Here is a 25,752-nt window from a genome sequence, read left to right as displayed (position 1 = left end):
ACTGTTTCTCTTGTTGAGGAACTGGGAAATTCAGTCCACTTGCACTCAAGTAAGACTCCATGGGACCAGGGCTGTGAAAAAGAAAAGGGATGTTGAGGGGTGGTCCCCAGTGGAAATGAGAAGTAGCCCTGTCCACAATAGAAGTCCACGTATAAAAAGAGCAGACTCATATGGGTGGCTGGGAGAGAGGGACCCCTGTGACTCTGTCTTCCAGGTAGCACCTGAATCCCCTTTGACTGCCCGATGATCCTGGAGCATGAGTGGGGCAGCTGTTACCTCCCCTCTTTTATGAATGAGAGCACTTGGTCCCATGGGACCACTCATCATCATGGGACTGGGATGTGGTAGCCTAGGATTGGAGCCAGGCAGTCCATAGGGGCTTGGCTCTGTGGCCCTACTCTTCCCAGACACCACTCAGTCTCCAAGATGCCTACATGGAATGTAGGGCATTCTTCCAGGCCTGCACGAGAGGTCCTGGACCAAGTGCCCCTGAGTTAGGTGAGCAGAGCAGGTAGGTGCCAGCCTGGATGAGGAGGCATGGTTCAAGGCAGGGACTAGCAAGGGTGTACCCGCCAAGGCTGAGGAAATTGAGGGAAGGCTGGAGCAAGAGCCTGGCCATTTGGGGACCTGGATAGACTGCAGTTCAGCTTTCAGCTTTGCTGCTCAAGAGTCAGTGGCCTTGGGTATATTGCAGAGCCGCCGTGAGCCTTTATCTCATGTAACTCCTAGGATGCTGTGAGGACTGAATGGCATGGATCTGTAGCCCTCCAAATGTCTACTCGCTGACGTGGGTCAGAATGGTCACCTTTTGGATTTATTTTTAAACCAGGACCCTTTCCTAAGAGGTGGGAAAGGGGCTGAGGGAGCTGAAGGGATCCTTCACTGCAAATGGGTGTGAGAAGCAGGTCTAGGATCCAAGACCCGGACTCCTCCTGCAGTGCTCCTGTGGCTACAGCCCACTGTCTTGGCACACGAGCCAGGGCACAGAGTGTGGGTGTTCTCAGCCGTGCTCCCCGGTCCTGGGTCCCAGCTTGACCGTGCCTTCTCCCCCAGGTGTGTTCATCATCTGCTGGCTGCCCTTCTTCATCACACACATCCTGAACATACACTGTGACTGCAACATCCCGCCTGTCCTGTACAGCGCCTTCACGTGGCTGGGCTACGTCAACAGCGCTGTGAACCCCATCATCTACACCACCTTCAACATTGAGTTCCGCAAGGCCTTCCTGAAGATCCTCCACTGCTGACTCTGCTGCCTGCCCGCACAGCAGCCTGCTTCCCACCTCCCTGCCCAGGCCGGCTGGCCTCACCCCTGTGAACCGCGGGCAGGAAGGCCCAGGTGGATCAGCCTTCTCTTCACTTTGGCAGGTCCTGCAGTGTTCGCTTGGCTCCGTGCCCCTCATTGCCCGCACACCCTCACTCTGCCAGGGCAGTGCTAGTGAGCTGGGCATGGTACCAGCCCTGGGGCTGGATCCTCCAGCTCAGGGGTAGCTCACAGAGTCCCCCCTCACCTCCAGGCCCCCTATCCTTGGCACCAAAGATGCAGCCTCCTTCCTTGACCTTCCTCTCGGGCTCTGGGGTTGCTGGGGCCAGAGTCAGGGCCCAGAGGCTGAGTTTTCTCTGTTTGTGGGGCTTGACCTGGAGCAGGTGGTGGGGTGAGATGGACAGTTCACACCCTTCAAGGCCCACAGGAGGGAAGCAAGCTCTCTTGCTGAGGAGCCAGGCAACTTCAGTCCTGGGAGACCCATGTAAATACCAGACTGCAGGATGGTCCCCAGAGATTCCTAAGCCAAAATCCTCAGCTCCCTCCCACACCCTAATGTGGACCTCTACTTCCCAGGTGGGTCCTGACCCACCTGTTACAGCTCCCCAAGTGGTTTCCACCTGCTCTGAGAAGAGGAACCCTCATCTTGAAGGGCCCAGGAGGGTCTGTGGGGAGAGGAACTCCTTGCCCTAGCCCACCCTGCCATCTTCAGACGGCCCGGCAATGCATCCCTTCTCACAGTACATGCTGGTCAGCCTGGGGTCTGGCGGTGAGGTCAGGCCTTGGAACTCTCTCTGGGCCTGGGCTGGGACACATCAAAGGTTCTTTGAGGGGCTGCCTCGGCCACAGTCTGATGCAAAACCACTTTCCTTTTCTATTCCTTCTGGCCTTTTCTCTCTCCTGTTTCCCTTCCCTTCCACTGCCTCTGCCTTAGAGGAGCCCATGGCTAAGAGGCTGCTGAAAACCATTTGGCCTTGCCTGGCCCTGCCCTGAGGGAGGAGGGGAAGCTGCAGCTTGGGAGAGCCCCTGGGCCCCAGACTCTGTAACATCACTATCCATGCACCAAACTAATAAAACTTTGACAAGAGTCACTTTCCAGGACCCCTGGGTAGAAAGGAGCAGCACCACCTCTGTTCCAGGCATTCTAGGATAGCGAGACCCTGTGTCTGCAGGGTCTAACCCAAGGAAGCCAGGTCACCACCACTGCTCACCTCCCCTGTGGCAGCTCCTGCTTCCACTGAAGGATCCATCCTTTGCCCTCTCACCCACCAGGGTAGTGAAGGCTCTGTGGAAAAGGTGGCCTTGGAAGTGCTGGCATTGTCTGTGTCTGCCAGTGTCCCTTGCCCTGTCTTCTGTCACATGTCAGGATCACCTTCCTCTGGGGCAGGCTGGGGGAAGCAGGGAAGGCCCTGACCACCACGGCCTGGACAGTTCTCCCTCCTCTTAGCCTCCAGGCGGGTCCCTAGCTCCAAGCCTTCTGGGCCACAGCTTGGCACTGCCCTGACAACAGAAACTTTGCTTTCTACAAATGAAGCGTAAATCTACCCAGTGAGGGAGGAATATTCTTACCACCTTGAGAATAACCGCGGTGATGACAAACAAGGGGCTGGCACCCACGGGCTCAGGCTCTGGGGAGCTGTCAGGGCGTAATTTGCATGCTAAATACAGTATTTTTAGCACCAAAGTTTGGAGCACTTATCTTGCCCTGAACAGTTAATTATGGACTTTTGTCTTCTCCCGAACCTAAAGGTAGTGCTGAGCCCTGGGAGAGGCTCCTCTTTCCAAGAGCACCCTGATTCTGGAAGGTGGGCAAAACAGGCCCCTAGTCTAACTTAGGGGGACCACTGGCCCAGTGACTACCTTCTGGGGAAGGCATCAGGTCCCCAAGAGGGATAGAAGCCCCAGGAACCCAACCCATCTCCATTGCACACATACCATGCTCAAAGTCTGTGAAAGATGTTGACCTGGGTGGACGCTTAAAAGCATAACCCACGATTAGGAATCTTACGAGGGTATACAGGCTTATCAGCTGTGAGGATTGGAAGAGAAAACAAAGGGAAACAGAGGAAAGAAGAAGGAAGGGAGGGAGAGAGAGAGGGAGTGAAGCAAGACCCAGAGCAGAGTGAGAAGAGCATTGACAGGGAGCAGAGGGGAAGAGGGCAGGGCAGGGGCGGGAGGCGGGGCAGGGGAAAGTTGCCCACAGTTGTCACGAGGCTTCACGTCTTTCTACCAGACAGCAGATTGACAGCTAGAGTGGGCAGGGGGAGGGTTGGGATCCACCCTCTCCCCCCTCAGCACTTCAGGGGCAAAGAAATGGGAGGAGTAGGACCTGACACGACACGGGAACACAAGGTGGAAGGGGTGGCCCAGGCTCTGACTCTCTCCAGAGAGGCCCTGACGATGGTCTCTTGCTCTTGACGGCAGGGCAGAAAGGAAGCCTCCAGTTTTCGCTCCTCTCTGCCTTTCCCTGGGTTTCTGTCTGTGCCTGTGTCGCTCTGTAGACTGCCTTTTAATCAAATGATCATTCATTTGCCTTTACAGCAGGTGGAGTCTGCACCCCGGCCCCCTGCCCCTCCCTCCTAGAGCACAGCCCAGGATTACCACCTAAGGGCCAGGCACAGCCGGGCACTTTGCACATGTCATCTTAGATGGGAACCAAAATCACAGAGTCACAAAGGAGCAGACCCAGAGGTGGCAAGTCTTCGAGGCTTCAGCCCCTTTTTGTTCCTTCTGGGTCCTGGAGGACTCTCAGGTGGCCCTGGGCTGGGGAAAGGTCCTGGGAATGAGAAGGTGAGTTGTCCAGCAGACTAAGAAATTGCACTGTTTCATATCTGCTGCCTTCCTTGGGAATAGTTATTGAGCAACTCTTGTGCTCCAGGCCCTGGGTGAGGTGCTGGGATTAAAACAGTCAAGAACGGTCATAAGCCCTGCCTTTGTGAGTTCCGTCTAGTCAGATCACAGCAATCTGAGTGTTGTGATCAACAATTTTCCCCCAAAGCAGAGCCTGGGGAGGGCGGACACAGCACAGGCAAGCACTGCACACCTCCAGGCACCGTTCTCCTAGATGACATGTGACGCGGCAGCCCTGGTGTGCCTTGGCCTTGCATAATTCGGTAGGGCAGCAGTGGGGACAGGAAGACTGACAGCGTGGACCACTCCTTTCTGCATGACTGGGGCAGGAGGCCTGAAAGAAGCAGCTGCAGATCCCGCTCTCCTGGCGGTCTCAGCACAGGCACAGCCAATTGCCTGCAACCTGCAACTAGAAACTCTGAAGCCCGGCCTGCCTCGTGGGTATTTCCAGCATACCCTCCCATCTGGAATCTTTCCCAAAACATCCCTGTCCTCAGGGACTGCATAGCTCCTTTTACCTGGTGGCCCAGTCCTCTCTGTGCCCCACTGGCTCACCGCCCTCCTGGATCCCAGGACCTGGGCTGAGTCTGCAACTTTAGTTCCCATTCTGCACAGGGCCCTCTCTGCAAGCTTTGCCCTCCGTGATGACATGTTCTTCTCCTACCCCCCCTGGAATGAGGGGCATTCTTATCGTCTCCACTTATAGAAGAGAAGCCTCTCATACAGTAAGGGTGGCTTGCCTTTCAGGCTAGATCTTCTGACTCTACATCTTAGATTGTCCGTTCCAGCCCAGCCTCCTGACCAGTCTGAGTGCAGTTGAAAGAGGCTAGGATGATCAGAAGATTTTTTTTTTTTAAAGAGAAAGAATTCCTGTTTGGGACTGGATCTGTAGGGTCACAGCCTGGGGTGCATGTAAACAGAATTTGGGCTACTCCAGCAAGCAAGTGTGTGGGGAGTACGGGGAGAGCAGGGGGTGCAGTTATTAGTGGGGCTTCAGGAGTGAGAGGGCCAGTTTGGGTGCTGTAGGGTCCTCTCCTGCCAACCAGGTGACCCTGGCTCTGCTACACTAGGTTCTATGGGTACAGGGAACCAGGAAGCTGGTGCAGGGAGAACAGACCATCTTTGGAGTGGGGAGACCTACCCTCACTTTGTGGGGTTAGAGCGGAAGTGGGAAGGGGGTACCTGGTAGAAATAGCTTCCTGCTTCCTCTCCCATCACAGTTCTGCTACTTGGCAAATAAGGCCTCACTGGAACAGAGACCCAGAGAGGTGCCAAGAGAGGGAATGGCAAGGAGGCATGTGGACATGCCCTAGGAGGGCAGTTGGGCACCTTTAACTCCCAACTGGAGCCAGGGACAACCCCAAGTTCATAGGAAGTGCTGCATGACTGCTACACTTGCATGTGGCTTTCTCCCATATTCACACCTGGCTTCTGAGCCCCAGAGCTGCATGTGAGACCAGAGAGAGGGGGCCACCTCCCTGGCACCCCATGGCCAGGGGGAGTCAGAGCTGCACAGGAAGTGAAGGATGGCTATCAGAAAGTGGGGAGGTGGTGCAATTCCAGGAATGGGAGGGGAAGGGCCTGGAGCTGGGGACTATGCAGAGACAAAGCTGGGCCATCCACACCTGAATTTTCCTGATCAGGTCCAACTTCGTACATGCTGTCTGTTGCCCCCAGGAGTATGTAAGTTGTGGGGAGACACATTTGGGGACCAGGCTCTGTGCTGCATCCAGGGCAGGGGAAAGTATGGGAGGGGCAAGAGAGGCAGGACCCTGTCCTATAGGAGACAACTCCCATTGCTGGTTTCCTCCCAGAGCTGATGCCACAGACCTGACCCAGGCTCTGAGTAGAGCAGGCATGACCAACTAGTGGGGCTGGCCCTTTCCCTATAACTGACCTGACCCATAGGTGTTTCCCAGGGGGTCTCAGTGTCTCAGCCCACACCAAGGTACTGAAGGGGAGTCTCCCTTTCCTTTCCTGAATGCACTGGCAAAGGAAAACGGGCAGAAGCTTCCAAGAGCCTCCTCGCCAGAAGGCTCCCAAAGGATGGGCTGTCTATGCCTTATTGCAAGAAAAGCATTCCACTGATTTGGGAGGAGCTACAAGAAACAAATGTGTTGAGTGCTTATTAACTGCCTTGGCCTCTGATTGGCAGGACATCAGATTTAATTCTTACAATGACCCAGAAATAAGCATTATCGCTGCTAGATTATACCATCAAGCTAAGGTAGTTTTAGGTCTGCCTGGGTCCACTAGATCCAGCCACCCACAGTTTCCCTCCCTGACCTCAGCCCAGCCTGGTTCCTACCCTCTGTTCCTTACATTACCTTACACCAAAAACCCCTGCTGCCTTTAGTCTGATTCAATGAGCAAGGAGGAAGCGCCCTCTGTGCCCCGGACACCAGGGCACTGAGAGAGGACTGGACAGAACACAGAAACAAGCAGGGCATGGTGACGTGGCACACAATGAGCAAGGAAGGTGGACTTGAGAGCAGCTCTGTCAACCTCACTGCACTGGGCATTGGGACACAATGACCTTGGGGAAGGAGTGGGCATCTCCAGGGGGGCAAGCAGAGAAGTCTTCATGGGCAGGGACAGGCAAGTTGGATCTGGAAGGACCCCAGCAGGCACTGGTGGGAGAAGGAGACTCAGCATTAGCAGGAAGAGGGGACTGGGGCTGCTGGGTGCTGCAGCAAGGCTTGCTGGGTTTCAGAGTGGGCTGGAGCCCTAACTCCCTGGAGGCCCTCACCTGTTGGTGAGATGTGTTTTATAGGTAAGTGCAGGGGGCATCAGGGAAGGAATGTTCCTGAACACAGGCTCATCCCAGAGCTGCCATCTGCGTGTTCAGGGAGTCCTGGGGCTCCCTCCTTCCTCTCCTCCCTGCTGAAGGCCTGGAGCCTTGTCATTCTCTCCCTGGGGCTCAGTCCCCCCAGGTTGGCTTTGGAGAGGGACATGGTCTCCCCAGTCTCCTCATTTCCTACAGGACTTTTCAGCCCTAATGAGTCTTCTGCTGATTCCTGCAATCCCGCCTCCCTTCTAGACAGTCGTGGTAGCCCGTTTGGGCCTCTGCCCTACACTTTGCTGTAGAGACAGGTTGCCAAGCCTCCCTGCTCCTTTAGGATTCCAAGCTTCGTAACGGGAGGGTTCCATCAACAGCTTCCATTTCCAACACAAGAAGGCATCCAGGTGGGACAATCTGGGCTATCTGTGTCTCCGGCTAGGGGTGCCATCTCTCAGGACCCAGGAATGTCCTCCTTGGGGTGGGCTGGATTGGTTCAAGCAGAGTTTAGGATGGGAAAGGAGGCTGTCACATGGGTAAAGGGTAATGAGGGGGTTGCCTGAGCAACACTGGTGAGAAAGGACAGGAGCAGAAAGCTGGAAGAGGAGAGAAGTGATGGTGAGTACCAATGGTTGCTGGAGATATGCGTGATCTAAGTGCATCCCTGAGATAATAAATCTGTCATAAATACAGACACTGCAGCCCAGAAAGTTTGGGTGAAGTCCACAGCTAGCAAAGGGCAGAACTGGGATGCCAACCCAGGTGTGCCTGGCTCTGAAGCCCCTAGGGCAGGGTCCCCATTTCCCACCACTGTTCCCCCGTTTCCTCATTCTGCGCACAGCTGAAGAGGTCTTTAGGATGCATGGTGTGTTCTGATTGCATCCTCCTTCTTCTGGGAAACTGACAGCAGCTCCCAACTGCCCCTCATCCTGCATGGGAGCTCCAAATCAGAATGGACGTTAAGGTCTCCCCACCGAATACGCGCCTCCCTGACCTGCGCCTGGATAGCACTGCCCCTCCATCAGCTGGTCACTCTCTGCTCCCATAGTAGCTGTGTCTCTTTCACACTCACCAGCCAATCCTCTCCCCTTCAGTCCAGTCCAGGCTTTGCTCCTCTTCTGCTCTGTCCTTGTCCTCTCAACATCCACATCTCCCAGAAGGCCCTCCCTGATCAACCCCTCGCCGCACGGCAACCACTTGGAGGAGGCGAGACAGGTATAGACTTTGTCACCTACCCACATTTAGTTTACTGAAATAAAAAAACTTGATTCCTTGGTCACACTAGCCACATTTCAAGTGCTCAGTAGCACCTGTGGCTGGCGGCTATCCTACTGAGCAGTGCGGATGTATGTTTCCATCCTCCCGGTGCTGGTCCAGAATGGCTCCTAGTTAGGAGTTTGGATACCTTCATTTGAAATGGGGTATAAAGGGTGAAGTCAGGCTTGTGGAGGGAGAAGAGAATGCTCAGTTTTGGACACTCTGAGTTTTAGGAGTCTATGGGACCTCCAAGTGGAGATGTCTAGTAAGAAATTGGGGAACTCTTATCCCCTGACCCCAGTGTCCCCTAAATAGGACTTCAACTAGAGATCCTTTCCTTGGGAATTTCAAGGGCCTCATTCAAACCCAATTCTAAACATCCCTAGGGAAGTCCTAGAAGGCAGCTGTGTTGAGATGGGACTTAAAGTGGATACTGTGTGTGTTTGTGTGTGTGTCTGTGTCTGGCTAGGAGTGGCTTGAGAGGGCAGAAGAGGATGCTGGTAGGCAATGCGGGGCCATGTTGGCCAGGGCTGGCCTGAAGTAACCACTCCTATTCTCTCTTAGGGGAAGGAGGTGGAGGAATCTCCTTCAGACTCAGGATCACCAGGGCTGAAATGATTCCCGGGGACGGTTCTGTCCACATCTCCATGGCATCCCTGTCATTCACTGAAAATGAGGTGCAAAAGGATCACCTGCCTTTTCTAACTCCTTTTTTCAAGGCTTTTTCTCAGTTCTCTGCCCTTTCCAACAGGATCAGCCTGCCACTGTTCTCCTCCTTTGGTTCCCTCGTGATCACTCCCACTGATTGATCTGAGCTCCCCTGGCTGGGAGTATGTAGCCCCAGACCCTTCTCTGGCTCTTGTAGATTCCTAGATTTAGAGTTAGACTCAGATTTCAGAGTGGAAGGAGAAGCGAACAGCCCTGTGCCTTCTCCGCCTCCCTCCTGCTCTCGCATGTTCTGGGAAAGATAGAACTCCTAGGGGCATCTTTAACTACAAGTTTTGCCTAAGGCTTAGTCTCAGTGAAACTAAAGAGATTGAGCAGGGCAGCTAGCAGGAAGTAGGAGGATGGCACAGTCAGCTGAGTGTCCCCTGCCTCCAGTCCCCAGGAATCCAAATGGGAGAGAAAAAGACCTCTGACACCCAGGCTGCTGGCTATTGACTGCAAGGTTATGCTAAAAAAGGGAACAGAGAGAAACCATGGGATGATCCAGTGCTTCTCAGCTCTGGGTGCTCTTTAGATTCACCTGGGAATTGTTAGTGGTGCTCCCGCCAGGATCCTACCCTGGAGGTTCTGGTTTAATTGGTTGAGGGTAGGGTCAGGTGTTGGTACATTTTAAAAGCCCCTTGTTCAGGAGATTCTAATGTGCGGGTTCAGTTTATAACCCTGGCTCTAGGACTCACTCTAGCTTCCTGGGCTCACATCTGGCTTTCTACGGTGGCTATAAGCTATGGCAAGGCGGTGGTGAAGGGTTCAGGGTCCAACAGGCTGGAGCAATGGTCCAGAAGCCAAGTGACAAAGGACGCAAAGCTGCTAGCTCTGCTGAAAGGGACTTGCTAATTCAACAGGACTGCACGTGGGCAACAGATTTCCTCTGCCCCACCTCTCTCACCCTATGCTGATGCCAGGCTGCTGGCCACATGCCCAGCCTGGAGTGCCCAGCCCAGGAGAATGACATATAGAGGTAGGCCTGCCAATCAGCTTGGCTCAGAGCTGGCCAATAGTTGGGACAGATGATTTCTTTTTTCTGACAATTGCAAAACATCCCTGAGTGGGAAGGGCTGCTTCTACTGTGCTGTCCAGCAGTGTGGGGAGGTAGAAGGAGCAGGTTAGGACCCCAGGACACTCATCCTGTCCCTACTCCCTCCCAATTGTTGGCTATTCTCCTAGAAGCTGAGCTATAGGGCTCTGGTCACATAAAGTTAGTGTGAACAGTTCTGTCCACAACCAACGGGACAGGTGAAGGTGATAGGTGGCCTGAGCGTGGTCACAAAAATGAGCCCTGCAAGCTCCATACTGAGTCCAAATAACCCACCCCTCACCATCACCGCCCTCCACCTCCAACTCCCTCTGCTGCCCCTGCCTCCTGCCTTTATGTGCACTCACACACACATAAGCACACACATGTACCCTACATTAGACAAATCACATACACACACAAGCACACCATACTAACACTACTGGCCTCTATATGCAACTTGGCTCCACAGGCCAATCCATCTCTAAACAGAAAACTCAGAGCCACAGCTTTCTTGACTTCAGAGTTTGAAACCTGACCATAAAACTGGACATGATAAAGGGTTGCGCTGGACCAGGGACCTCACATCTCCGTAGGGTGAGTTATCCACGTTTGGAGCACGCCCTTCCTATACCCCCATGAGGGAGACCCAGGCAACTGGAAAGGTGTGGTCAGTGTGGCAACAGGTGGCTGGCTAGGACTTTAAATAGTGAGCAGAAACCTCCTTTGAACTTTGAGCTTCTGCCCCTTGAGCAAAGCACGTGTGTCTGGCTCTCCTGCCCCATCCTGAGATAAGAAGCCAAGAACAAAAGACATGAGATGGGAGAATCCCACTTCCCTCATCGCTGTGCCTCCCTCCATCTTCAGAGGGGGAGCTGCTAGGATGCAAGGACCCCTGTGAACTCAGAGGCAGGTAGTAAAAGATGCTAGGTGTCTTGAACTGGAGAGGGAATTCATTTGGGGGGCTTGTGTCCCCATAAAGGAGGAGGAGGAGGGCTGGGGTCTGTTGAAAGTGACTTGGAGGGTGTGTTGAAGGCAGCTCTCCAAGCCAGGGCCCATTCCTCAGCTACGGCCACAGTGATCCCCTCCCCATGCCTCCTTCACCCAGGTCCCTGTCTCCTCTCAATGTCGAAGGGGCAGTTGAAGAGTGCAGATAGGGAAGACGCCCTGCCAGAAGCCCAGTTGCACTTCCATCAATTCCAATCCATACAGGCGAGGGACCCAAGTTGTCTAAATTTCTTTCTTTCTTTCTTTTTGATATGGAGTCTCACTCTGTCACCCAGTGCAGTGGCACAATTTTGGCTCACTGAAACCTCCGCCTCCTGGGTTCAAGCAATTCTCCTGCCTCAGCCTCCTGAGTAGCTGGGATTACAGGCATGTGCTACCACACCCGGCTAATTTTTGTATTTTTTTTTTGAGACGAATTTTCGCTCTTGTTACCCAGGCTGGAGTGCAATGGAGCGATCTCAGCTCACCGCAACCTCCGCCTCCTGGGTTCAGGCAATTCTCTTGCCTCAGCCTTCTGAGTAGCTGGGATTACAGGCACACACCACCATGCCCAGCTAATTTTTTGTATTTTTAGTAGAGACGGGGTTTCACCATGTTGACCAGGATGGTCTCGATCCGTTGACCTCGTGATCCACCCACCTCGGCCTCCCAAAGTGCTGGGATTATAGGCGTGAGCCACCATGCATGGCCAAATTGTCTAAATTTCTGTTTGGGCTCCCAGCTCAGAACCACCCAGAGTGGCCACTGATGGCTCCTTGCCCTTGAGGAAGGTCATGATGCCTGCTTCTGGCTGCGGAGGGCCAGCTGGAGGGGTGTGCAGCCCACTCCATTCAGGACGTCCAGCTGGGCGCCTGCCTTGACCAGCACTTTGAGGATGGCTGTGTTGCCCTTGAGGGCGGCCAGGTGGGCAGGTGTCCAGCCCACCTTGTTGTGGGCGCAGACATTTGCGTGATGTTCCAGGAGGTTGACGACACTCATAAAGGTGCCCCTGTGGACTGCCAGGTGGAGGGGTGTCCAGCCTGACTGCTCTGCAGCATTGGGGTCAGCCCCACACTGCAGCAACGCTGACACCACCGCCTCCTCCCCTTGGCGTGCAGCTAGGTGCAGGGGAGTCCAGTTCATAGCTCCAAGGGCACCCATGTTTGCGCGGCTCTCAGCCAGCAGGTGGATGATCTCCAGGTGGCCCCTGTAGGCTGCTAGATGCAGGGGTGTCCAGCCCTGGTGGGTGGGCAGCTCGAGGCTGGCTCCGTACCTCAGCAGCATCTTGCAGATTAGGTATTTGCCCCTGGCAGCTGCAGTGTGCAGTGGGCTGTAGCCACTATGGTCAAGGGTATTGGGGGCTGCTCCACTCTTCAGCAGGTGTTGGATGGCCCTCACTTTCCCCCGCTCCACAGCCAGGTGCAGTGGTGTTCTCAGGTTTCTCTGCTGAGCATCCAACTCCGCCCCCTGGCTGGTCAGCAGCTTGACCAGGCTAACATGGCCAAAGTAGGCAGCCACGTGGAGCGGGGTCTTGCCCTCAGCCTCGTGCAGGTTGGGGTGAGCCTGACGGGAGACCAGAAGCCGTGCCACATTCTCAAAGTTATTCTGTGCAGCCAGGTGAAGGGGGGTCCACCCCTCGTGTTCCTGGGCATCCACACGGGCCCCGTGGTCCAGGAGCAGGCGCGCAGTGTGGTCATCCCCATTCTGGGCTGCAAAGTGCAGGGGGGCCCAGCCGTCCTCATCCACCAGGTTGGCATCGGCACCGTGTGCCAAAAGCAGGGCACAGAGGTCGGGTTGCTGGTCCTGGGCGGCAATGAGGAGGGGTGTGTATCCAGAGGCCGTCTGGCAGTCCACGTCTATCTCGTGGGCCAGCAGCAGCCTCACCTGCTCCACACTACCCTGGGCCACAAGGAAGTGGAGGGGGGTGACCTTGTTCTCATAGATGTGCAGCTCCTCATCGCTTGGGACCAAATTCTCACAGTCGGAGAACTGAAGGGCCCCCTTCAGGTAGTTTCCTGAGTCTGCTGGGAGGAAGATGGGGTTGGAAAAAAAAAGACCTGTGACTTGTCCAGAGGTCATCATGGCCATCCCCCTGTCTCCTGGAAGTACCATCCAGGAACAGAGGCTAGAGCAGGAAGGGCAGTGCCTTTCCTAAGCAAGGCTCTCTACACAGTCATGACTGTTACTATTCGCGTTCTGGCTCCGTTGTCCTAGAGAGCTGAGTCCTGCAGTCCTTTCCCCATAGATGAGGTGGAAAGAGCAGTGGGCTCAAGAGGCCTGAGTGTAAATCCTGATTCCACCCCTCAGCATCCCCTGACCTTAGCCAATTCTCTGCCTCTTTGAGCATCCATATCTGGATCAGTAAAGAGGGGAAAAACCATGATCAGCTCATTGTACCAGTGGAAGGACAAATTGTGTAGGTAAGAACTTTCAGGTGAGGGCCAGAGGCGAAGTGAGTAAGTGTAAGTTGGAAATAAGCTTGTGGTTGCGACTCTATGATCTAAACTCCCCTCTGAGGTCTTAAGGATCACCATCCTCCTCTACCCAGTGGAATATTAGAATTAAAGTGACAAAAATGATCACTACCAAGGCCTAACCTCAACTGGTTTACTCAGTTTAGGGTGTGCCCAAGGCAAAACATTTTTTTTTTAAATTTTCCCAGCAATTCTAACATGCAGCAGTCTTGAGAACCAGGCCTTCACCTCTCAGGTTAGGAAAGGGGAAATCTGGTCTTGGAGGGACACGGACCTGAAGGGGAGGCAGCTAGGCTCTGTGAGGGGATGTGCATTTCTGAACATGCAGCTGGGTGCTGGAAAAGGGCCCCCAAACCCTGGATGTGTGACAGGCCTGAGGAGGAGGGAGAGGTTAGGGGGATGGGGAGAGGGTGTGGTTTGAGTCTACTTTCTCTGCTGCGAGTTCTCTGGTCCCATCTGTGGCACCCGGACTCACCGCTGTCCATCAGTTCCTGGGTGATGTCCTCATTAACCTGGGGAGGCATAACCAGCAGGCGAAGGGCAGATCAGTGGTGCAGTTCTAGGCTGTGCCCTCCTCCCCTCTCTCAAGTGTTCCTGGTCACTGTCAGGACTCATATCCCGCTCTGTTCTGGGAGACCCTTATCCTTTACCATGACTATCTCCAGCTGTCTAGAGGAAAACACTGAGCAGGAGAGACCCTCAGAAAGAGGCAGCTCAGGGCCTTGCCTTCCCCTTGAGCCACTTAAACTTCGGGGTAGATCTGTGAGTTCAGCCAGGGGAGCCCCATGCCAACCCATTGTTGGTTCCCGTGTTAGAGCAGGGACAGGAGAGCAGAGGGATGGTGTTGATACCCTCAGCATGAAAGCTTGGGAAAGCCAGGTCTTCCTCTGCAGGACGGGACTCTGCTTGGTCCCAAACATGTGAGAGAAGGTATGTCCCTCCCAGGGGCTCTGCGCTTCAGCTACCACTATCTCTTGGAGCACCTTCCCACAAATTAGGGAAAGGTGACCCCTCTGGATGGAGGTAGCCCCGAACTGGGCTGTGCATGAGTGCTCAGTGTCTGGTCAGAATTCACACAGTCCACACAGTGGCTCCCGCTTAGCATGACTGTAAGGACTGCCCAGTTCACATACTCACCTCCAGGGGCTGGCTCAGCGACAGCTTGCAAGATACCTTCCTGGCCAGGGCCTCGCTCTCTGGGTCTGCCACAGGACTCTGCAGCAGTGACAGCAGTAGGTGTGTCTCGATGGTAATGTCTGCTCCATGAGGGGGAGAAAGAGAGGAAAGGAAGCAGCAGGCTGGCCAGCAGTACGCTCCCTATTTTAGATACCCTGACATTTCTGTATCCTCCCAAAATCCATTCCTGGGCTCACATAGATTCATATACATGCACAAGAACGCAGAAAACCTGGGTCATGGTGAGGCACCTTCGGCAAGGCACTGACCCTCTGAGTTATCAGGGTCCTTGCCCACAGAATGAGGGGTCAAGGCTAGGGGATCTCTAAGATGCTCACACTTACAAACAGGTGCATTTTCAAAATCCCCAAAGAACTGGTTAACCTTATGGGCCACCCTCAGCCTGTGACCTCATGGCCTGGAAACATTTTACAAATAAGGAAACAGGAACTCTGAAAGAACCCAGGGCTGCCTGGAGAGCTTGGTGACAGGGCCAGGCCCAGATGCTGTGGCTTCTGCCTTTTGGTACTGAGGGTTTCTACTCCACCTTCCACAGGGACATGCATTAACACACACAGAGCCCAGACCCCATCCTCAGCAGCACCTGGCTCCCAATGCCACCCTGCCAGCCCCACGATGCAGTCTGCCTTAAAAAGTCCTAGTGCCAGGTGCGGTGGCTCACACCTGTAATCCCAGAACTTTGGGAGGGTGAGGCGGGTTGATCACCTGAGGTCAGGAGTTCGAGACCAGCCTGACCAACATGGAGAAACCCAATCTCTACTAAAAATACAAAAATTAGCTGGGCCTGGTGGCTTGTGCCTATAATCCTAGCTACTCAGGAGGCTGAGGCAGGAGAATCACTTGAACCCAGGAGGCAAGGTTGCTGAGATCGTGCCATTGCACTCCAGCCTGGGCAACAAGAGTGAAACTGCATCTCAAAAAAAAAAAAAAAAAAAAAATAGGCCTTCTAGGCCAGGTACAGTGGCTCACTCCTATAATTCCAGCACTTTGGGAGGATGAGGTAGGAGGATCACTTGAGGCCAGGAGTTTGAGAATAGCCTGAGTAACATAACAAGACCCCATGCTTTGAAAAAAAAATCTAAAAATTAGCCAGGCATGGTAATGTGCTTGTAGTTCTCGCTAGTCAGGAGGCTGAGGTGGGAGAATCTCCTGAGCCCAGGAGTTTGAGCTTATGGTGAGGTATGATCGCACCACCACACTCCAGCCTGGGCTTCAGAGACCCTGTCTCTGAAAAAAAAAAAGTACTTCTAGGCCATAGTACCAAAAGTGTCTCTGCACAGCTCCCAGGAATACTCAGTCACCTCCCCTCCCAGCCCCGCGCAGTTCCCAGTCCCTGGGCAGGGGATGCTGGATGAGCACCTAGAAAGCATGGCCTCTTCTTAGGGTCCTGGTCCCAGCAGCGTTTCATGAGGTCCACCATTTGCTGGGCCTCGCTTGGCCACTGGTCAGAGACAGGCCGCAGGGAGGGCCGCATGCCTGCTGCCACTCGGATAATAATCATCATCATGTTGAAACCTGCAAGGGGGGCCCAGGCTGTGTGGGTGCTGGGAGGTAGGGCTAGAGGGGAGCTGGAGAGGAAAACGTGGGCTCTGAGGATCCTGACAGTGTATACACGCAGTGCGGGCCCCATAAATGCTTGGTGAGTGAACAGCTAGATTTTCATCTACTCGAGGTTCTGTCTGGCTCCAGCCAAATCCCAGACCAGACATGACCCCACATTGCAGGTCTGTGCTGTTCCAAAGGCAGCAGAGCTGATAGACAGGCCTAGGCAAAGGCTCTGACTCTCAACTTTGCAAGGTTGCCCAAGTTTCCTGGATTCTTTTTACCTGGCATCTAGAGGGCAGGGGGCAGGGGTATGAGAAGGCAGAAAGGGCACTTTGGAAGCAAGGAAGTTGGAGCCACAAAGCATGGGCTGGGGGCTGGGCTGACTTTTTCTTTCCTTAGCTGTGACATGAGCTCTAGAAATAAAGGCAGGAAAGAAGGAGGGTGAGGAGAGGAATCCTTGAAGAGAATACAGTTCCATACAAAGCTGCCACTGAGCTCCCTTTCAACCTCAGTCCTCCCACAGCCCCATCCAGGAGCCCATCCCAGGGGCCCTCCTGCCACCCCACACAGAGCCACAGCCACCTGCTACCTGAGTATGGTTTCTTCTGAGTGAGGAGCTCCCAGATGACAATTGCAAAGCTATGGATGCAGAAAACGCTTCCTGAATGACGTAGTTGAACATCCAAGATCACCCCAGCCCGGATGGCCTACAGTTCACACAGTCCCAGGCAAGCCTCTCCAGCCAGAGTCCTCTCCATCCCTCTACCTCTCCAGCCAGAGTCCCCCTCACCCCTCTGCCTCTCTAGCCAGAGTCCGCCCTACCCCTAAGCCTCTCCAGCCAGAGTCCTCCCCAGCCCTCCTCTTTGGGCCAGACTTTATCCCTGCACTGCCTTGCCCTTTGGGCCATAGGGGCCAGGCAGAGTGGTGGCAGCGAGCTGCCTGCTGGGTGTGTGGCATCACGCTGGGCCTCCCTCTCACCTGTACACATCATATTTGGGTCCTGGGGCCTTGTTACTCTCCAGGAACATCTCAGGGGGGATGTAGCTGAGTGTGCCCCGCAGAGCTGATCTCTCGAAGTACTGCATCTGGGTGGACTGTTCCATCCACTTAGACAGGCCAAAGTCTGAAATCTGGGAGAAAGCGGGATAAGGCCGTGATAGAGCCTAGTGACAGAAAACAGCTATGGCTTCTCACTTCCACTGCGATCTGCCTGTTCCAGGGTAGAGTAGTGGTTTTCTATGACACTCTCTCCTGGTGCTACCCTTACTCTCTGGATGATCTTGGCCAAATTACTTATCTTCTCAGAGCCTCAGTGTCTTCATCTGTTAAGTGTTAGTAATATGAGCATTTAACTCGGTGCTATTGTGAGCACTAAATGAGGTACCATGCAAAAGGCACTTAAACAGTGCCTGGCAGGTAGTTAGGACCGTGGTAGATGTTAACATTACCCGGAGACTATGGACGAAGTTGCCACCTTCAGTGGGCTGTTTATCCCACCTCCAGGGGCCCTGAAACACTCACACAATGGACATTTACCTTCCCTTTGCTCCCACCTGTTGGGTCATTCATTTGTCAAATTGGCTACGCATTGAGGGCCAGTATGGCTGTGGACCAAGGACTGGGCAGCAGATAAGGAAAATGAGACAGCCCCCTTACCCCCACCAACACACACTCCATATCCTCGTAAATACTTATTCAAATAGGGGGTTCAGTCCTTAATAAAAGTGTTTCAAAAATGATTGTATACTTACATTGGGGTTAGGAATATGGAGAATCAGAGGTACAGTGACAGTATACAGTGGGCACCTGCTGGAGTAGATCAGGGGAGACCCCTCTGAGGAGGTGATGTTTAAGCTGAGAGCTGAATAGTGGGTACCCATTTGCTAGATAAGTAGGGGGCAGTGGGGGGACAGAGGTGCAAAGATTCTGGGGCAGAAAAGAGTGCAGCATGTTTTAGAAAGTGAAAAATTGTCCATTATGCCCTTTCTTAGGGATTGTCTCATTTACACAGGTCTCCATCTGAATAAAAGAAAACGTGGGAGAGTAGAGATTATTCTATCCAATTTAGAAACGGGAAACTGAGTCCAAAGAGGGTTACCCAGCGTCATGCCCCAAATTTCACTGCTTAGGCTTCTCTGTTGCAGTGTGATCCCTGCCTTTAGAATATGTCCATGAAGGGAACTGCTTAAAACTCTTGACAGGCCAGTCAGGCAGGTGGATAATTCTGCTCACCTGGAGGGAATCCTCTAGTGAAAAGGGGCAGGGGATCGGCCAGAGCCCTTACTTTGACACGCATGTTGCTGTCCAGGAGGATGTTGCCCGGCTTGAGGTCCAGGTGAAGCAGAGGCGGCTTAATGCTGTGCAGAAAGTTCATGGCCAAGCTGGTCTCGTGGATGATACGGAACCTGAGCTGCCAGCAGAGGCTGTGGGTGGGCAGTATCTTCTCCAGGGAGCCGTTGGCCATGAACTCCATCACAATGCCCAAGGGCTGCTTGCATACCCCGTAGATGGACACGATGTGCTGAAACTTTATCTTTTCCATTTTGGCAGCTTCTTCAATGAGGTAATTCACATCGGAGCTATGGAGAGGGGGAGCAAGATGTGGAAGAGGGTGACCCATTCACTACTACAGCAACCAGCAGAACACATAAAGTAGCCATGATGCCAGGCTGTGAGGACCCAGAGAAGCCTCGGGAGCTTGCAAGGTAGTGGAAAAAGAAAGAGAGAAGAAGCGATGCTTAGCTGGCAGCATAGATGACAGTCCGGCAGCAACAAGGCAGAAAATAAAGGAGTTTGAAGGTTTAGGGGCCAGTCCATTCTGCAGAGGTGGCCACAAAAAAAACATGTATCACAGTTTGCCATTTATTTTGGTTGCTTGTTTCTATATTTATCTCACCCAGTAGATTTTTATTCCTGGGGGATGGGAGCAAAGGGCAGATAAATCCCTAAATCTAAGTAAGCCCCTGGAGGACCAACATGATGCCCCGCGTGCTTCTGCTTTAAAACATCATTTATGACCACTTTAATTATGGAAGTAATACGTATACCTTGTAGGAAACATAGGAAATCAGAGAGTTATATACAGAAAAATAAATGACCAGGGATGCAACCCTCCAGAGCTAGCCTCTGCTGACATTTTAGTATAGGCTTTACTATCCACCTTCAAGGTATCTCTCCCCCTTACTCTCTCTCTTTCACACCCACCTTCTTCTCTTTCCCTTTGGACACATAGTATGTGGAGCACGAGCACTTCCCCGCGTTGCTGTTCTCCTGAAGCATGATCTTTAATGGTTGCACACTATTCCATTTTATGGATGAACTGTAATTATTCTTTGCTGTAATTCCCAGAGCACGTTGCCATGCACTGCACAATACATCTTTGTTGAGTTGGAACGAACAGAAGTCAAGACTTAAGGGAGGGCCTTACAAAAGAAGTGTTTGCAAACCCTGTTGCTCATTTCACTGTATGTGCCCACAGAACAGTAAATATGCAAATTGTTATAGTTTGTTTTGGGATTGCGGGGATGGGGATTAAGGAAAAATGGCATATCTGAGAGCACAGTGTTTGCAAAACAGCCAGAGCCTGCTGGCGATGTGCTCCCAGGGCCTCCCTGGGAAGCCGACTAGAGAGCCCCAAACTTTGGGAAAAACACATGCTCTTCCTGGCATCTGGACAGGTTGGTTAGTGTAGGTTTCTCCTGATCTTGCTTGCTCGTGCCACCTCTGTGATATTTTTAATCTGTCTTCTCTCATCCTCTTGGGTTCACAGGAACCAATGACATCTGCCATGACTTGGAAAAAAGCATGGGATGTGGGGATCACATTGCCCTTATTTCAAATCCCAGTTCCACCCCTTAATACCTGCATGACCCTGGGCAAGTGAGTCCTCTGGGCCTCCGTTTCTAAAGTAAAAACTGGGAATAATTGTAACTGCCTTGCACAGCTTGTTCATGGCTCCATACCCAGAATTCTTGAAAGCGTTTGCAGCTGTCTGTCCTCTTCCTCAACCTGCTGCACCCACTATTGTCTAGTTTCTGGCATCTGCACTTCCCTGAACACCTGTGGCTAAGGTCATCAACAACCTCTGTATTGCTACGTCTCACCAATAAGTTTCAGTTCTCAGTGGATAGTTCAGATCTCTGACTCTTTCTTGAAACTCCACTACTTGAACCATTTGTCAACATTCTCCTGCATTTCTCTTACCTTTACGGTCATTTCCTCTGTTTCCTTTGCAGGCTCATATCATGTTACTTGACCACAGGGTTTGGTCCAAGCCCCTCTTCTCTGCTCCTCTCCCTCTATAATCTTTCTCTAGTCAATCTGACATCTCCAACTGGATATTCGATACCAAATGCATCTAAAGCTAACCGCCTGATGTTCCCCTGAAACGTGCTCTTCCTTCAGCTGTTGTCACTTCAGTGAATGGGGCCTCTGTCCTTCTTGTCCTCAGAATAGAACCCTGGTGGCATCTTTGACTCCTTTTTTCCTCTCACTTCCCACGGTCAAGTCTTGGCAAATCCCGCCAGCTCCACCTTCAAATGAAGTAATGTGGAGCAAGCAGCTGGCCACGTCTCACCACCTCTCCCCCAAGGTGCATTTCGGCCCAAGCCTCCTAACTGGACTTTCTTCCTCTCCACAATCTATTCTCAACCCAGCAGCCAAAGCCATATTTTAAAATCGAAGTCACATCATGTCACTGCCCTCCTCCAATGGCTCTTTTCTTGTTCACAAGAAAAGCCAAAGTTCTTTCATGGCTGACAAAGTCCCATAAGATTTGTCCCTAATCTCAGGAATAGTTTGCTGACTTCATCTCCTACTAATCACTCCCTTCTCACTCTACCCCAGTCACACGGGCTTCTCACTGTTCCTCCACCATGCCCAGTGTGGTCCCACCTCAGAACCTTTGCACCTGCTGTCCTCTCTGCCTAGAACACTCCTTCCTAACAGAGCCACATGGATTGCCCCTTCATTTTCTTCCAATCTCTACTCAAGTGGTATCGGATTAGGAATGATTTCACAGAGAAGTCTATATAAAAAGCAACCCATCCCAACTCTTATCTCCCCCATACACAGAGGGCACACATTAATATTTTTAAACTAAACCATTTCTTGAAAAATCAGACTTCTCAACTCTCCTTAGATATTTTAATTAAGGACGGTCAGGTGGTCACAGTGCTATAGCTAAAAAGTTTATTATTCATTTGCTTATTTATTTTGTCTTCCTCCTTTAGATTATAAGCTCCATAAGGAAAGGGACTTTGTTTTCTTCACTTGGTGCTTTGAATGAATGCACCTCATCCATGCTCTAGCTTTAACGATCACTTATAACAAATGACTCCCAAGTTCTAATATTGTTAGTGCCAACCTTTACTCTGAAGTTCACTAGGCAACTCTTCTTGGCTGTTTAAAGGCATCTGAAACTCAACAGGTTCAAACCTGAACTCATGATATTCTTCTCCAATCCTGGGCCTCTTTTCATATTCTCTTCATTAATTGCCAACACTGTTATTCAATAAATATTGATTGAACACCAACTATGTGCCAGGCACAGGAGGCAGAGCTGTGACCAAAACAGACATTCTCACGGAGTGGACATTTTAGTGGATCCTCCATTCCTTTGGGCAAGCCAGACATCAAGTAGTTTAATACCCCTCTTCCTCATCATGACCCTCCCCATAACTAACCCAGCACCAAGTCAGGTGGATTTTTATCTTCTAAACATGGCTTAATCCATTCCTTTCCTATCTCCACTATCAACACTCCAGTCTAGCCTCGATCATCAATCTCTTGTCAGAATGAAGACAATAATCTCCTAGCCTGACCAGCATCTACTCTACCCCTCCCAGTGCAGTCTCCATACTACAATTTTGATTAGTCCCTCTTGTTATCACCACCACTACCTGGTTGTTAATGTTCCGGGTTTTCCACTGCTCTTTCACTCTCCCAACTCCAGCCATTATGGCCTTTGCCCATCTTTGTACTTACCATGTCCCTCTTGCCACAGATTCTTTGCACAACCCTGTTGTCTGTTCTTAGAAAACGTTCTCCTCCTCACCTACTTAGTTTATACTCATTCTTCACATTTCAGCTGTGGTGTAACTTTCTCAAGGAAACATTTTCTGATCTCAGTCAAGCTTTCTATTAATGAGTTCTCCTTGAAGCATAAATCTCCCCTTCTTAAGCTTCTCACAGTAGCACATTTACATTTACATGTGGGGTTATGTGGTTAATTTCTCTCCCTGCCCCACCCCAGGCTGCAAGCTCCTGGAGAGAAAGGGCACATCTGTTGCATTCATCATTAACCGAGGGTATAGCACAGTGCCTGACACATAGTAGGAGAGCAGTAAGCAATTGTCAAGTGGATGAATGAATGAATAGCTGGAAAGAGGATCTAGTGAAGTAATGCATGTGAAGCTCCTAGCATAGTAATCCACACATAGTAAGCCTTAATTACCATGAATTCTCTTACCCCTCCACCCAGGGAATTCCCAGAACTTGGAAGGGAAAGTGACAGGAGTTAGCATCAATGTCTCACAGTGTAATGTCGATGCCATCTGTTTCCTTTCGTTCTACGTTTCAAAGGCTATAAACGATTTGGACAAATCCTAGCATAATCTGACCCTCTTCCAAAACCAACAGGCAGATATTGAGGGAGGAAGGTGAGTGGGCCTTAGGCAATCTCACTTTTCCTCTCTTCATGAGGTGGGTGAAGGTCTGGGATTGAGTGTGTGGCACCTGAGGCTGTGTCTTAAGAGTTTGCATGGTAATCCCGGAGAACCACGGATAGCATCCAAGCCAGATGCCAGTCACAGAGGTCCCCCGCCCCAGGCTCTCTAATTGATGTCCCAGAGCCTTGGGAGGAGGACACGGTTATCATGCTCAGATTTAACATCCCTAGTGTCTTCTTCAGAGCTGTGTGCTAGTATATGCAACTCAGGTGGAAATGAGACTGGAGCCCATCTCAGTGGGAAGGCAGATACCAATGGAAACAGTGGGAAAGAGGTAGGAAGAGAAAAATGAGGTCATGCAAGGCATGGCTGTAGTGCTCATGATGAGAGCAAGGGACAAATACAAAAACAGGGATCAGAGAGCTCCAGACTTGACCCTTTAGGAGCCCGGACAGGCCATCAGGCCTGGCGGTCTCCATCCCCCAACCTCCCCAGACTGCACTGGCTGGGAGGGGCCACCCCCCATCCCCCACCATGGGAAGAGAGAACATGATTCCCTGCAGATCACTGAGCAAAGTGCCACAGCCTCCCAGAAACCATAGCCCTGCCCTGGTGGGGAGGAGGGTGGCAGAGAATGGTCAAAAGCCAAGAAGGAGGGAAGGAGGCAGGACAGGTTCAGAAGGTCAGATGGACAGCGGCGTCTCTGGTGAGTAGTTCCCGCTTGCCTTTGACCTCTGTGGAGTCCACAAACAGGTATGGTGTGCCAACTCTATTTCAGGTAGAGAGACAGGTATGGCTGTGCCTGGGAGGCTCAGGCAGGCTACTGAGTGCAATTCAGAAACGCCGCAGGGGACAGTCCTCAGCCCATTCCTCCCTCTCAAGCTCCCTGGCCCAAAGCTTGCCCGGCCTCAGTTTCTCCTCCGAGAAAGGGGAGGGCGCGGCGGGCAGGTACCTGGTGGCGTCGGGCGGGAGGCAGGGGGCGCACTTGATGGCGTACTCCGTCCGCCAGTGCCTGTGCCGCGCCTGGAACACCTGGCTGAAGCCGCCGCTGGCCACTTGGCGCCAGTCGCCCTCGAAGTCATCGCGGGTGAAGACGGGGAGGCTGCCCAGCCGCTGCTCCATGGGGTCGGCTGCCATGGGGTCGGCGCCGCCTCCCTGCCCTTCTCTTCCCTTCCCTGCTCCGTGCACTCCCCGCTGGGGCTGAAGCCTGGGTGGGCCTCGGAGCTGCAGCTTCCTGCTCCTCCGGTCGGTCGGGAGAGGGGAACCCGGAGGCGAGCCGGCCCTGCCTCCTTCCCCGCCCAAGAGGAGCTGCTCCTGCCCCGCAAAGGTGGGGAAATCCCAGAGCTGAGCCCTGAGGCCCCAGCAGGGTTGGAGCAACCTGGGCCTGTGGAGAGGGTGTGTCCCTCCGAAGCCCCCGCATTTTCCCTGTCTCAGCCTTTAATTTTCCCCTTCTTTCCGTAGGGAGGGGTGCTGGGAGAAGAAGGGGTCGCGAAGCTGGAAGAAGTCCAGCCTGAGAAGTTGGACCCAGTTTACTGAGGCCCAGTGCTAAGTGAAATCGGTTTATGTATTCCTGCGATTCATTCAAGAGGGTTTATGCAGGGTTCAGGCCTGGACCCTTGCCCCTGTCCATCAAGTCCGGGACTCAAACACTTTCAATGGGGATTTTCTGGTCTGAATCTGTTGGTCTGACTGCTTTCATGTTTCCTCTGTGCTTGTTGGGGTTTCGATTGTTTGTTTGTTAGCCAGCCAGCCTCAGTATGCTAAAGGTTACCAAGGAGAGGTCAGCAGGGACAGAGATGCCGGGAAGGCTGGGCTCCTGTCTGCACGGGACTCCCTTCCTGGGGCTGCACTCCACCAAACCTCAGAGGGATGGACACCAGCCATGGGGTGGCCACGGGGAAGGTGGCCTCCTTAGCCTAGTTACTAGGGGCAGCTTGTTGCTAGGGATGAGAGGAGGCTCTAGCTGGAGCATGACCAGGGCCTCATTTACTGGAAGGAGGTCAGGCTCAGCTGGGAGGACCACTCCGCTGTGTTGGGGCTGTCAAAGGGCTGACCTGAGGGCTCAGGGCAGAGACTTGGGCAGAAGGGGAGAAAATGTGCCTGTAGAGACACAACTGGCCACTGCACAGTCAGGAAACTGTCCTGGTGGGGAAAGTTACCCAGATGGCAGAGGAGGGGCAGTCTCTTGAGAAGCACGGCTGCACATCCTGGCAGGCTCTCCTGCCTTTCTCTGAACTGCTTGCTCCCTTCCTCTTTCCTGGCATCGACTGTGGGCAGCACCTTGTTTAAAAGTCTGGGGACCAAGTGAGAAGAAAGGAAGGCTTCCTAGTGCTGAGTCTGGGGGTTCCCCTGGGTCCTGGGTCCATGGGATTGCCCTCTCACCTCGGAGACTCTCAGAGAAGGGAAAATTACAAGTGCTTGAACAGATGGGTCTCCCCAGGGGCACTGACAAGTGAGTCATTGCCTAGAGACAGGTGTAGCTGGAGGAACTGTGGCCTCATAGTGCAGGGTCAGCCACTTCTTACCTACAGCTGGGTAAGGTGGGCTGAAGTCCACAGGGAGCCCTCAGAGTGACCATCTTCAGGCTTGAGGGGTCCACCTACCAGAGGAGGAAGTGCCTTGCCTTTGGCCCAAACTGTAGAGCCCCTCATCCATGCCACAAGCCCACTAGACTCCCAGGGAACAGTGTAGGCATGATAGGCGAAGAGGGACTCCCTGTGGAAGCTGGAGAACTTGCTCCTTCCATAACAACTTACTTGCAACCTACAGGATGAATTCTGGCAAACAGATTAAGGACCAAAGATTGGGCCTGGCGACAGTTGTCATAGGAACCAGTGTTAGCCACTATTAATTGAACATGAACTTGCTTCCAGGACTATTTCAGTTACTGCATTATCTTACAAATATTATCTTGTTTAAATCTGCAACAGTGTTATGAGGGCAACATCTCCCTATTTATAGATGAGGAAACTGGCTTCAAGACAATAAGTTGG

The 25,752-nt window shown here is 52.6% G+C and overlaps 2 protein-coding genes across 7 annotated transcripts in view; one reads left to right on the top strand and one right to left on the bottom strand.

Annotated features, from left to right (window-relative positions):
- The window catches only part of DRD2 (dopamine receptor D2), a 68,631-nt gene extending 66,276 nt beyond the window's left edge, over positions 1-2,355 (top strand). For all 6 annotated transcript variants that reach the window (XM_035264592.3, XM_035264591.3, XM_078339476.1 and 3 more), the window contains one exon: positions 1,054-2,355. In XM_035264592.3, the coding sequence (XP_035120483.1) occupies positions 1,054-1,247 (194 nt within the window). In that variant the 3' untranslated portion in view covers positions 1,248-2,355. The remainder of the gene's footprint in view (positions 1-1,053) is intronic.
- A 2,677-nt stretch (positions 2,356-5,032) lies between these two features.
- ANKK1 (ankyrin repeat and kinase domain containing 1) lies at positions 5,033-23,972 on the bottom strand. Its single transcript, XM_035264590.3, has 8 exons — positions 23,712-23,972; positions 18,376-18,670; positions 17,070-17,221; positions 16,681-16,730; positions 15,906-16,061; positions 14,487-14,605; positions 13,825-13,861; positions 5,033-12,896 (listed from the first exon to the last, which is right to left on the bottom strand). Exons 1-8 carry the CDS (start codon positions 23,894-23,896, stop codon positions 11,668-11,670), a joined length of 2,223 nt encoding a protein of 740 aa, XP_035120481.2. The 5' UTR covers positions 23,897-23,972; the 3' UTR covers positions 5,033-11,667.
- Positions 23,973-25,752: the final 1,780 nt, after the last annotated feature.

Source organism: Callithrix jacchus, chromosome 10 (assembly GCF_049354715.1).
Source record: "Callithrix jacchus isolate 240 chromosome 10, calJac240_pri, whole genome shotgun sequence".
Taxonomy (NCBI): Eukaryota; Metazoa; Chordata; class Mammalia; order Primates; family Cebidae; genus Callithrix; species Callithrix jacchus.
The sequence above is the reverse complement of the archived record's forward strand: the minus strand, read 5'-3'. Positions and strand labels throughout refer to the sequence as shown.